At 39.4% G+C, this 13,605-nt stretch overlaps 2 protein-coding genes across 4 annotated transcripts in view; one reads left to right on the forward strand and one right to left on the reverse strand.

The window, feature by feature from the left end:
* Positions 1–2,126: 2,126 nt before the first annotated feature.
* Positions 2,127–13,605, reverse strand: part of LOC6507840 (prolactin-releasing peptide receptor) — a 32,108-nt gene continuing 20,629 nt past the window's right edge. The window contains exon 4 of the mRNA XM_001956415.4: positions 2,127–4,308. The gene's annotated coding sequence lies outside the window, so the exon portion shown is untranslated. The remainder of the gene's footprint in view (positions 4,309–13,605) is intronic.
* Positions 8,763–10,943, forward strand: LOC6507216. Of its 3 annotated transcripts, none has more exons than XM_032453942.2 (2): positions 8,763–10,584; positions 10,800–10,943. In XM_032453942.2, exons 1-2 carry the CDS (start codon positions 8,903–8,905, stop codon positions 10,897–10,899), a joined length of 1,782 nt encoding a protein of 593 aa, XP_032309833.1. In that variant the 5' UTR covers positions 8,763–8,902; the 3' UTR covers positions 10,900–10,943. The 3 variants fall into 3 exon arrangements, with proteins under 3 accessions (XP_032309833.1, XP_044571020.1, XP_014765097.1); XM_044715085.1 differs by lacking the exon at positions 10,800–10,943 and adding an exon at positions 10,631–10,777 and having other exon boundaries at positions 8,767–10,584; XM_014909611.3 differs by lacking the exon at positions 10,800–10,943 and adding an exon at positions 10,636–10,790 and having other exon boundaries at positions 8,768–10,584.

A 13,605-nucleotide genomic window follows, 5' to 3' on the forward strand; every position in this document is an offset into this window, starting at 1 on the left:
CTTACATGTGTCAGAATGTCGCTTAATTGTAATTGAATTTATTTTCTCTCCGGGTTATACTTTGTTAAAGTTTCTTAATTCTTTGTTATCCTTTAACTTGGTAAGGATTTCTTATACGCTTGCTGTCCCCCCAGTGGCTTTAGATAAGTTTTCACAAATGTCATACTCAGTTGGTCATAAAACTCAAATTTCTAAACTATTCCCCCACTGACATCTCATTTGCTTTATCGTTCGCCTTCTGGTTAGTTTTTCCGAACAAATCGCTACCGGTTCTGGCATTTTATTCATGTCGGATGAACATTTTATGGCAGTCGGAGAAAAATAACTGCAAAAAAGGAAAATAACTTTGGCTGTCCAGTGGTCAGAGCCACAAATAGTTGTCCACAACAAAAAGACTAACCGTGTGGAATACAACGAAGCCAGTGAACAGCAAATAGCAGATATTTTATTTTCAAAACACAAATACATAATGACAATTTATGTTGTGGAAACGCTGACACAGGTGATGATAAAAGGACTCTTTTGCTAGCTAGAGATGTCCTGTTTGAGTGCGGTTTCAAATAAAATCATCAGAGTAATAATCTGTGCATTAGTTGGGTTCCACTGCAGAGGACAGCCAACCACATGATGTCACTCTACTCAATCCAGCTCAGCCCTCGTCCAGCCCGGAGGCCTTTTCCTTCAGAAAACCAAGACTTATGACCGAACATCCGTAACGATTAAATTGCAGCCCAGGTAGGAACATCTTGACAGGGGCCCCGACTTGATGGAGTGCTCTGGCTTGGACAGTTTATTAGGAAGCTACTTTGAAATGGGTCTACCACATTAACAGAATTTAAAAACAGACACTCGACCAATATTTCTCTGTCCATGCCACCATTAAATCTTTAAAATATGACATCGAATAAATTAAAACACTTAATGCATGAAATGCATTTTCATTAAATGTCATTTCGATTTACATATGTAGGCCATACTTTGACCTATGACCCATATACAGTATTTTATTTATAATTACATTATCCTTTTCGTCGTAATGTTTCCAATTGGTTTCCCTGGTCATTTCCGCGGAAGCCCATCGGCTATATTCGCAAAATTATCAGGCTTCCATGGTGGCTGCGGTTATCCAGGTCTTTAAGTGCGATTGCCAAACAGCAATTATCAAAATCAAATAGCCATTCAGTCGATAATTGTGCAATAAATGAGCAAACAAAAAATGTAAGGTTAGTGAAAATGTACATTAAATGCCTGTCAATTAGTTCGTCATTTTATGGTTTATGTTTATTTAAATGGAGTCATTAGTTTCAAGTTTCAAATTTTGACCAGTTTGCTCATTAGCGTTTTTTTGAAGGCAAATAATATAATTGAATTCATAAGGTTCAAAATTAGTTAGACCAAATAAATGAGAGTTATTAAATGAATTAATAAGTAAATAAATTAAATGAAGAGTGGCTGAAAAATGTTATGTCAGAAATAATCAAATGGGATTACTCGTTAAGCTTACCTTTTAGTCCATTTGCTTGCTTTAAAGGTTTGTGTAATTAATGAAATCCGTGAATATCCTGCTAAGCCGTTTTCCCGTATTTAAGACGATGAATTGGAATTCTTGCCTACTTCAATAACCTTAAGCCAAGTTGTTGGAAATAGTTTGAGAAGAATAACTTCTGGAATGCAGGGAAAATAAAAGTTTTCCTGCTTTTGTCTTCCTTTTCAGTTATGAACTTTCTTGTCGAACTTTTTGCCTGCCAGCACTTTAATTTAAGCAAAGGAACACACCCCGGCATACCTGATGCAGTGGCTGATGTACCAACTATATTATATATCTGGAATGTGGGATGCATGTTTGCGTTTTGAACGATGTTGACCCGGTTGAGGGCTAATTCCCCCCAGAAAGACACGACTGTGCACATAAATTACCTAGTGACAAATCGCCTGTCTGAGAATTTGTCCCTATTTGTCATTTGTTTGTTTATTTGATCAAAGCATGCCAGCGGGACAAGGGCCTTCGACACATGCTGCGATGATAGGGCGTGGTAGTCCTCTAGTCCTGGAATTAGTTTATACCATATTAAAGCGAGATACTTACTTTAAGGCTGACTTTTTCCAATAAAAAATATCTTATCTTATTCTGTCAACATCCATTATTTATTTCGTGTGTCGGTAATCCGTATTTTAAAACACTTTTTTGGTTTCTTTTTTGGCTACATAAATATAGTTTACATTAATACTCAGCTGCGACGGCTTTTGTGGCTCATTCGTGATATTAAAGTTAGTCAATCATTTTCCATTTAGTTTCAAACATTCAATATTGTTGATCGAATAATTTTTTCACACTTTGATATACATATTATTTAATTTTTTATTTAATGACATTCACTTGTGCAATCTCTGTTTTTTTTTAACAATTTAAAGTTATGTTTTTGGGTTTTCAAAACATTTTACAGACTACAAACACAACCCTAAACTAGTGGGTAGTTGAATCAACAACGATCATCTTAAACCATTTTTAATTCTGTTCAATATTTAAATATTTTTATTACTTTTAAGGCCTTAACTATATTCTTTAGCTTACGTATTTCTTACTTTCCTAACTTGAGTAGTATTAAGTTTTTGGTATGATCAGGGCCTTGAATAATTGCGATAACCTACTCGTTTAATATTTCGTTTCTCGCTTATAAAATAACTTATCTTATTCTTTAATAATACATTGATACAACAGCCAACATTAAATTTTAGCTAAGATTTTAAAATGTAATCTATTTTTAGGTTTCAACTTTTTTCCAACATTAATTACCTAAGACTTTGATGAGAACTTTTCTTAATTTATGCAATTTTTAATTGCATCCATTATGCCGCCCGATCCAATGAGTATTTTCAAACAGCTCAGCCATCAATGCAAACTAAGCAGAGTCTTTCTTAAATAGTTTCTTATTCGATTACAAAATTGTATTATTAAGTATAATTACGTATACGCAGTGGAGACATGTGGTGAAAGTTTGTCGAAAAAACCAAAAGTACCCCGGAGCTTGTGACTTTTCTTTGAAAGTCAACTTTCAAAAAAATCGGGGCTCGTGGTCACCACACTTCTGAGCACTTTTGGTTTTTTTCGCTTACAGTTTTCAAAATCCCATCTTCCAATCTGGTTTGTTTTTAGCATTTGATGCGCTTAGCAGAACTTTTTTTTTTATTAAATTTAAGCCTAGGGATATATAATATTTTATAGTTTATGTCTATGCCCGGAAACACTCACTTTACAAGCTTGTCGAGCGGCTTACTTATAATACGATACCTTCGTTGGCTGTCTTAGACCTGACACATTTTATTTGCTATAAAATATTTTGTCATAAAATAGTTTTACTTTTATGCGTACACCTGCCAGTGGCTACGGTTAATTATTTTATTAAAGAAACACTCACTCACAGAAGCACACTAGGACCTGCACTGCTTTTCAAGGGAATTTTGAAGGACTAGTTGGTTAAAGTCGTGGGCTTGCGTCCAAAAGGTAATCTAGTTACAGTTTAGGAGAATGCCTGCAGGCATTGGAGAGATCCTGGAAATGTCAGCTTCCATGGACGAATACTCGCCGTGCAAATCTCATCAATGTCAGCTTACACCAGTGCCAGTTTTCGATGTTTTTTTTTTGTCCCGGGAGGGTGGGAAGCTCTGAAACTCCATCAACCGTGGCACTGTTTGCTTTTTTGAAGCCGAGCAAATAATTTTTTTTAGCCAATGTTTTGACAGGAGGCCAGGGAAAGGGAGAGCCTTGCGTCGACATATTTCCACACAATTGGGCCAAAAACTGGCGCACGAAATTTAATTCCATGTGACTGGCGAAAGCCAAACCAAAAACGACAAATGTCTGACAGTTGTTAGGTACAAATTGGATGCGACAAAGGAAACAGTTTGCCCTTCCAGGCATTGTGAATATGCGAAATGTTTTGTCAATTGCCGCGACTTGACTTGGTAAAAAGAAAATTATATATATACGAATATGTGTATAATAATAGCAGTATAAAGAGGCGCTTTAGGCTCAGTCACACCCACATCCACACACACTCACGCACATAAAAATATACACACAGAGATATATATCCTTCTACATACTTATTTGATATCCATGACTTGTGTAGCTGTTTCAGCCAATTGCTAGACAATCTGCCTTACCACCTCTCACATCGTTGTCACTCGATTTGGCATTTATCAGCATTTTTCCGTACAATAGGGTTCCAGCATTATGTTGTCTTGAATTACCAACCAAATTCAATAAAAGTCCGTCCACGGAAATGCTTAGAAATGCGTTTCAAAAATCTGTAAATACACAAAATGAAAGAAAAAAGGGTTGAAAATTGTATTCAAGATTGACAGACAGAGTATTTCACAGCATTTGTCTATTCAACTGCCTCCCACTCTTGTTGTCATGCTAGGATCTTCATTAAATTGAGATTCCAGAGTACTCGGTACTATTTATTAGGCATATGGTGCCTACGTGAATCAAAGGCTGGAGAGCCCCCTCAAATACCTTTTCGGCAGACAAGCTGCTTATGCCAATTTGTCTGTCATCTTATGTCGTCTCTAAGCCTCGTCGCGCAAATCGTCTTTCAATGTGCTTAGTGGGGAAGTGCAAGTCCCTGGGATGTGTGTGTGTTTGTCTTCTCCGATTTAATGCCAAATATTTAAATAATATTGAGCCGAGCTTATCGTAATCATCACCATCCGGCTCCAGTTGTCTGCTTAATTAAAGAAGCATCGAATTCCGCAAAAAAATACTTGAACCACACCCCAGGCCCCAGTTGTTTGCCTGGCATCGCCATCAACATCGACATTTACATTTACATTGTTGTCGTCGTCGTTGACATGCCCTTGCTCCTTCCGCCCCAGGCGATCCTAATTAGTATTATCCACTTGTTGCCAAGAGCGTTGACACTCCTTCATTTTTCCCCTCGTTGATATGCAAGTGGGTTGCGTATACGCCACGTTGCCATATTGCAGATTGCATGTCATGCAACTTTAATGAATCCCTCAATTATTTAATCAATTCAATTATCACATCATAATCACAAGGGCAGTAATGTGAGATAAACCCTTGATGAACAATCTTCGAGATAAAGAGCAAAATAAAACACAAAGAAAATTGAGTTTGTAAGCTTGATTTTCCTCTGAAATGTAATTTTTCGAGAACTTTTCAATTTAATGACATTTAAAACAGATATTTTGATATATATACGGCTTAACTGCTGGGTTTTTCCCATGAATTTGTAATAACATGGCCTTTTGATTTCCCATTGCGGGTTTTCCAATTCCCATACCCCTTGCATGCTCCCGAATTTTAATTAAAATTATTGGCAAAACAATATCAACTCGCTCGGGCTGTCAATGTAATAGCTATGTCTGAATTTATCGTTTTATTGTTGTGATTGCGGTTATCAATTTTGCATTATAGTCCTCAATAAAAATATGATGGATTTTTAAGAGGAAAGGGCTGAAAGCCAGGCATCTAAAATTGCAATTTAATATATTTTTTATTACTACTCACTCGAACTCACTCGAAGTATCTTAAATTATTTTTTTCAGTGTTGGGGTTTTATGATTTTAATCAATTCAATTTCAACAGCTGTCCCCTTTATTGTTAGTGTGAATGACAAAGCAACAAAAAAATGTTAACCTGGCCCATCTGGGTGTGGCTCTTTGGGGCAAGTTCCTGCTGACAAATTAAATCAACTTAAATGCTAAATGGCGTCCGCCTTGCCGTTGATAATTGAAATAAAATTTTCCGCCTTCCAAGAACAAAAAGCCCCAATAGGGGGCTGGAACCAAAGTTGTACCTGATAGAAGGGAGGGAAAGTGTGGACCCAAAACAAAGGTAAACTTGGCCCGCAGCCTTTGCATGGTCTTTGCCCGTCTTTGTTTGTGGCCAACTCGGTTCGACCACCTCGAATGCCGCTTTATTAAGTATTCATTATTGTCGACTGAGATTGTGTGTGTTTGTGTAATTGCACTAAAAAAATTACTACATATCCATAATAATTTTTATGTTAAAACTAAAAGAAAAGTTTTCAAAAATATACATAGTTTTAAGTTCAAATTAATTTAGTAACATTTTTGTTTTAATATTTTTCTCTCCGTGTCTTTTCCTTAGAAATTACTTTGTTGAGGTTTGCCAATCGGAGAATTTCACAGGATGTGGTCGGAAATTGTAGAGTCCTGGTAAACCGGAGCCTTCCTCGACCCTAATTGCCGACGGCACAATAATGTTTGTGTAATTAATTTTAATGATTTTACTTTTTCGCTTGTTTATATTTTTTTTCCTCTATTTTGGAAGTAATGTCCCCGGCATGTGTCCCCCGAAAATAACAAAAGTTTTCTTTTATTGGCCCTTCTATTGTTTTTACTGTCAGGACCAATTTTGTTCGTTAGTTTCAAAAAGAGCCACCGGGAAAATCAATAAGAAAATGGCAATAAAATATTTAGCAAAAACAGCCAAATAAATAAATAAATCAATAAGGAAATGGGTGCGAAAAGTGGCTTTTGGGGATAAGTTGCCAACTGTTTGATAGTCAGTTTCCGTGTTGTGATGCGGAAATAAGATTTAGTCGAAATGGCCTTTAACTGGAAGTAGGTATATTATTTTGAATTGCCTTTTCGCTTTATGGCCAGGATATTAATATGCTAAAATCTCATGACTTGTAGGCTTTCAACAGTGACTGCTCACATCTTGTAAGTTACAAGTTGTAATGGCAAACCACACGCAATTGTACTTTACGACTGCCCTCGAGTGGAGTGGATTTTGAGTTGCCCGCAATTAGAGGGCGATGTAAACAAATTCCGGTCACATCGTGCCATGTCAAGTGGCTGCCAACACGGATTCCGAGAACCTCAACAAGGATGTTCTTTTTTTTTAATGAATTTCCATGCAGGCTAAATATAGCCAACAGATAAACAGGCTGGAGGAGTGTTGGGGCATTTAATGAATTTTGCTCAGAGAGTAATTAGGCAAAGCAGGAAGTGTCCGAGATGGAAAGGCGTAATGAGAGGGGACAGGAGCAAAGACTCGAAATAGGATACCGGATGACAGTTCAATGACAGTCGCTGACACGTGTCGGTCTTTATGCAAATGAAGCTGCCAAGCTGACATCATCGTTTAATGGAACCTTATCAGCCCGGAGCCAAGGCCTCTCATCACTTCATTACATTTATTTGATGTTTAAATTATGCCAAAAGATACAAAGTGGTTTAAACTTGACAAAAAAAAAAAGAGTAAAATGTAATATAAATAAAAATTACACAACGTATGTATGCATGACGTGAAAACATTTAACGCAATGAAATTTAATGAGCCCAAAATGGCGCATTAACTGCCAGGACCAGGACCACAACCAGGACAAGGACCAAGGCCCAGGAAGCTGTCTCTGTCAAAGGCGCCCGAAAGTAAACTGATGTATTTTTAATTGCTGCATACATTAAAATAGATTTACATTACAACAAGAAGGGGGGCAAAAAAAAAGGAGCAGCCTTCCCACTGGCTTGAAAAAAGGATTCCCAAGCGAGTGCGTGTGTGTGGGTGGTGGGGACTTGGATCTGGACAGCTTCCAGGCAAATATTTGCTGGCATCGGGAAAGGGCTTTCTTTTAGGCCGGGCTGACAGAGTTCAATATTGGCTAAAGCCATGCAAATCTGCCAGGAAAAATCAGCTTACTCATCGCAAAGTCGCACAGTGGACAGTGACCTTATGCAAAGTCTACAGGTCGCAGGGTTAAGTGAGGTCTGAGCACTTGAGCCATCTGCTTATTTTAATATTCTTCTTGGGGCAATGCACCTCAAACATATTCCATCACATAAATGACTTTCGTCTGTTAAAGAGGGCGAATTATTAATTCAAGTTATTGAATTAGCTTTTAAAATCCTTTTATTTTCTCTTTGAAACGAGTACCGCGTAAGTACTGCGATGTAAGCCTCAAATAAATCGAATTAGCCGTCAAGAAACCCTTTATTTTTCTTGTCAGGACAGATAAATACATCCTGGTTAACATAGCTGTCACACCAACCATTTTTGTCACTGATTTCTTGGCGGGATTTTTTTTGTTGTGTGTCCTTTTCACGCCACACTGCGCACAATAATGGACAAAAGCCGCGACTTACGGCCAAGAGAAATGACGGACCATTTCGGCGGGCCCTGAAAAGTATGCTGCGGGTTTCTTTAAGCTCTGGACGAGATCTGGGGCCCGGCTTGCGACAGGTTGATGTATTTTTAGTCATAAATACTCAACGACCAGCGACTCACTTAGACGCTTAAACGATGTGGCATTTTTCAAAATATTAACTTGAACTTGGCCATATTATGAGAGCAATAAGCAGGCCCACTCACTGGGCGGGGGCGGAACTTTTACACATTTGTTTTGTCTACTTGGCGCATTTTAGACAAAATTAAATTTTTCACATATTTCTGCCTCCTTAGAGGCGAGACGCGCGAGACACGAGACCCTCAAGGGAATGGTGAAGGACTTTGTCGGAGAGTTTATAATAGCAATTTGCCTGCGGTGGCGTCGTTTTTCTTTTTCTTTCCCTTTTTTTTTTGGATTTCAAGAACGCCACGAAATAAACAGAAAATTTAATTTTAATTCACTTACTGTACAGATTAAATAATAAATATGTGGTGATGGCTGGACAGAGCCGTCTGGCTTATTGAAGTGCCAGTCACGTAACGAATCGATTGTTATCGAATCATAACAAACCGGGCCAGAAACAAGTACACTATGCTTTGTCCAAATCGTTTGACACAGTAACTCACAAAGTATACACTTTAGTATAGCCAGTTTTATAGAACCAACAGGACACATATAGTAAGAACAGTTTTAGTTTCTTTCAAGAATTATTCAAGTTAAAAATTAAAAAAAAAAAAAATTAAATGGAACACGTGAGAACTACATTTGAGGGAAATTACAAAATTTTTAAAGAATGGGATGAGGTCGTCAATTCCGCAAAACAGGCGATACAGACTCTCGACAGACAGGACCTGCTCCCACATTTCGAGAAGGTTATGAAGACCATGGAGAGGATGGAGATTACGGTTGAATGGAAGAGGAATGGACGAATAGTATATTACAAGGATTTGAGCTTTCGGGGACTTGACATCCTGTCGTGCATTGCCCGGAAGTTCGAAGGGTATGGTGAGCCCTTGTTGCCGCTGGCCACAAAGGCCCATAAATACTGCATCGAGCAATTGAATAAGGACATTAGGGATCGTCGACATCGGAGTTCCATTTATGATCTCCTTTCCGCCCTCCTTCCTATTGTAGGCGAGGACATGGTCACCTCATTCCCAGTTATAATGGGACACGTTTGCAGGGATACGATTTGTGAGAAAAGGTTCAATGAGCAGCATAGCCATCTAAAGGTGTCGGTGCTCCTCGTCCTCAAGGACTATGTGGAATTCATGCCCAAACAATTCAAGCCATTCATAGAGGATACTCTGAAATACGCTACTCGTCTGATTAACTATCAGGGGGAACTGGTACGAATCGCCTCTGTGGACTGTATCAGCATGGTTTTGAATGCCTTCCAGGGACTGGGTTTCGGCGGCAAATTGCCGGAGACCTGCGAGGTCCTCATACCGGTGCTCTCGCAGGTCATTTGCGCCGATGATGCGCCGTGTGTCGTTGTGAAAGTGATCACCTGCCTGGGTGATGTGTTCAACAGACTAAAACGAAACGCCGTTCCCAACCAGGAGGTGGCCGACATTGTCTTCAAAAGCATAGACTGGGTTTTCAACGATAGGACCAGGTGCCAGGTGGCTATGGCGCGCTATCCAGAATCAGAGGAGGACTATTACGAGGAGTCCTTTGGACGCATGTACTTTGAAGCTGCGGCCATGTTCGCCAACTTTGGTCACGGTCTCGAGCAGGAGATATTTTTGAAGTACTTCAAGCGGATCCATCCCCATCTGGGCAGATTGCAGACGATGATTGAAGCGCAAAGTGACGAGACCTTCTACTCCTCAGTGAGCACAATGGTCATTCTGCTGGAGACCAAGGTGACGTCCTTTTTCGACTTCCTGTATCCAATCCTACTCGCCGGATTCCGTCATACGAGTGCGGACCAGAGGAAGATCGCAATCTATGCCATGGGCGTGCTCATTCTCAACACTGACAACGAGAAGGCGGTTAAGGCCTTTCCGGCCATCCACTTGGCCCTCTGCGATCGTTACGACAGCGAGACAAATGCTGCCATCCAGGATACTGTCCTCGGAGCCCTGGGCAGGATGATCCTGAGCAATGCCGAGGGGGTGCCTTTAGACAGTATGCTGTTAGACTTTATGAGTCGCCTGCCGCTCACGGAGGTTTTCGAAGAGAATGTTACCATGTTGAAGGTTTTCCGTCTGCTCTACCATGAAAAACGTCAAAAGATCGACTATTTTGTTGAACGTATCCTGGAACTCACTCTTCTGATGGTGGCCAAAAACGAGATCTCTGATCCAAAGTGGCGTAAAGACGCAATAGATTTTGCCTACAAGATCAAACTGAATTATCCACGTATTTTCGACAAAATGATCAAAACTCATAAAGAAATTGAGTCTTTAATCCACTCAATGTAAGTGAAAAATAAGCTTTTTTATTAAATCCATCTAAAATAATAGCTCAGGTGCTACGTGATATGGTAAAGCCAGGACTTGCATAAAACTAATCAAGATTTACTCGCACAGTTTTACAACCATTAAATTTTAGGTTATTTTTAAGAAATTGAAAAATTTTTTCAATCGTAAGTATTTAAATGTCTATTGTCCTTAATCCAAAATGTTTCCACAGGATTGTTCTTAATGAAGGGGATTTCTTTCGGATTATATATTACAAAGTGACATTGTTTTCCAAACCTAAATTTGTTATTCTTTTCCAACTTTTTCGATAATTTTGTACAAGTGCCATTTAAATAAAATTTCGGTGATATTTGTAGTACTTAGTATCACCTAGTAATACAACTTAATCTTGTTTAAATCTTATTTTTTTGAGGTTGTGCAGGTAACAAGGCTTAAATCCCCATGCGAAAACAATTACTAATTAAAGCCCAGGACAGGCCATCGATCAAAGTTGCCAAAAAGCCATCCATCTCGTCCTGGCCCGAGGTATTGAATTGCAGTTGATTTTAAACTTGCCTTTATTCAAGCTGTCCACGCACCGATTGATTTGGATCGAAATGCCGTCAGCCCAATTTCGGAGCCCACAACCCACTCAACTTGATTGTCACTGATGGGAAGACCCTAACCACGAAAATGAATGATGATTTTCCGTGCCAGGACGTGTCCTTCCCCCTTGCCTTATGTGGCTTAATGACATGCAGGTTGTCTTGCAAAAAAAAAATGGAAGAACAAATATCCTCCTCCTCTTTTTTGGGTTGGAAGGCAGATGAGTGGGAGTCCGTCTGGCTGGCGATAGCAATCTCAGTTACTACACAAAGTGCAGCTCCTTGTGGCAGCCTTGATTAAAATAATGTTAATGTGCAGGATTTTTTTCCTCATTCTTTTCAGCTCCCGGAGTTTCATTCATTTTTTCGACGTTGTCTCACGACTTTGTTGGGGATTTGTTTCGCACGTCTGTTGGTTTAATGTGATTGATTTCGGTCTAAGCTTTAATTAGAATGCGGCCAGGAGAAAAACCTTTAATGACCCGAAGCCAAGATGGAGCATCAGAGTGTTCGGTCCGCGAAATAGCAAAAAAGCGACGAGATTTTCCACGGCACATTTTGCTTGTTAAGAGAGATTTTTTTCCGGGTTTGTGGGCAAAATTTTTACCTTAATGCCGTGTTTCTACCTTAACGCCATGAATCATGAGCCAGAAATTTGTCAGGATTTTTTTATGTTGCGGGCTGACAGCTGGGATAAAAATAAAAGAAATTCACGAACAAATTATAATTTGCTGAGCCTTATTTATTTGGTGACATATTTCTGCTGATATTAATGTGTTGATAATTTTTGTTCCTTCCATTATCTGGAAAATATGGTATTCGCACTTTGCCAAGTTCCTTGCTTTCCATTGCCATTTTCATAACTTTCTTTTAATACTTTTTCTAGGCCATGAAATAGTTGTGTTTTCCGGGGAACAGAAAGCCCCAAACCCATTCACAATTATGGTAATATTTCAGTCGACTTTTGCAATGGTCTTTGCCAAGATTTTTTTTTTGTTTTCTCACATGAAAGTTTTTTGTTCTGGCATTTTTTGTGTGCTTTTTTCCTCTTCATGGAGCTGCTCCAAGGCTGTAACATTTTTTCTCGGGCTCTACTGTAACATTAAAGTGAGAATTCTTGAAGGAAAAAATTTGTACAGAGGCCCAGCAACATTAAGGTGAACATTGTTTATTTTTTAGAATTCAGATTTTGTTTGCTCTCGCTGTGCCGCTTGCACATAAAGAAATAGCTGAGGAAAAATTCTGCTGCCTGTCCAGGCGCGATGATGACAGGCTCTCAAGCCGGGCCAACTTTTCCTTGACGCCTTTAAGTCCTTGGCAACACCACCTGCTGACAGGAGGAGTTCTCCCAAATAATAAAAAAAAAAAAGCCAAGAACCACCCGACCTCCTCCCCGAATCCTTTTCAATTCCCCGACACTCTCCAACACTCCAACTCCGACGCAATTACCACGCCTGGCTGGTCCTCCTCAGTTTGTTTGCTGACTTGTTTTCTTTACCCTTTTTTTTTTTGTATAGCATTGGGTTCTATGTTTCTACACTGTTGTCATTCGAAATCCTGAGCTGCATAATTATGGGGCATTTTTTTCAGGCTTTTGAAAAGCATAAGCCTTCAAGAAAAAAGCGAGCGAATTCCAATCCCAGAATGTGTAATTAGATTTCAGTTATTTCGAAATGAAAACCCTGTCAAGGCATGGGTAGCTTTGGTAGATTTTACCAAATTCCTAAAGAGTCATCAAAACAAATTTCCTGCTCTATGGGTGAACACCCCCGCATAGAAAAACTACAAAGCCCCCCTTCCGAAAACTGCTCGTGCAGAAATCGTTTGTCGGCTTGTGTTTTGGCCATTTTTGCTTGGCCAATTATTATAAAAGGCATTTCTCGTTTCATTAAACTTGTAATTGTTCGGCTCGGAAGCCTAGGCAACAAGGGGAGCTGTTCCTAATCCCAGTCCCTGTTCCTGTTCCTTTTATGGATGAAATTGGCTTTTTGGGAACTTTAATAAATGCCAAGCCGCAAGCATTTTTAATATTAGCTTCAGCCTTTGTCTCCTCGCCCCAGCCCAGCTAGACTCTTGACTTTTGTCTCGCCAATCATTAAACACAAAATTTAATTAACTGTTAATAAAGCAGCTAATGAAGACAGTTCCAGAGGCACCACCCCCTCATCCCCTCCATTCCTCTTGATGTCGGATGAGCCACCGTCAAGTTAATATTGCGTTTGGCTCATATTAAGTGGCGCTAAGCTCTCTGCTGTCAACACAAAGTCGAGAAGTCGAGGGCAGATCCTGGCCAGGATACGCTGTTTGTTTGTTCGTCAGTCATCTCCTGCGGTTTGGGATCAAAAAGGAAAACTTCAAGCATAAATTAGGCAATATATAGACAGATATATGTTTGTTTGTGTGGGAGTTCGGTTAAAGGAAACCAAGCAACCT

The sequence above is a fragment of the Drosophila ananassae genome, chromosome 2R (assembly GCF_017639315.1).
Source record: "Drosophila ananassae strain 14024-0371.13 chromosome 2R, ASM1763931v2, whole genome shotgun sequence".
Lineage (NCBI taxonomy): Eukaryota > Metazoa > Arthropoda > Insecta > Diptera > Drosophilidae > Drosophila > Drosophila ananassae.

Excerpts from the sequence above, each read along its gene's own strand:
- LOC6507216 (XM_032453942.2), top strand. The coding sequence starts at position 8,903 with ATGGAACACGTGAGAACTACATTTGAGGGAAATTACAAAATTTTTAAA. Across the intron at positions 10,585-10,799 it reads GAGTCTTTAATCCACTCAAT|GATTGTTCTTAATGAAGGGG; the intron begins GTAAGTGAAAAA and ends ATGTTTCCACAG.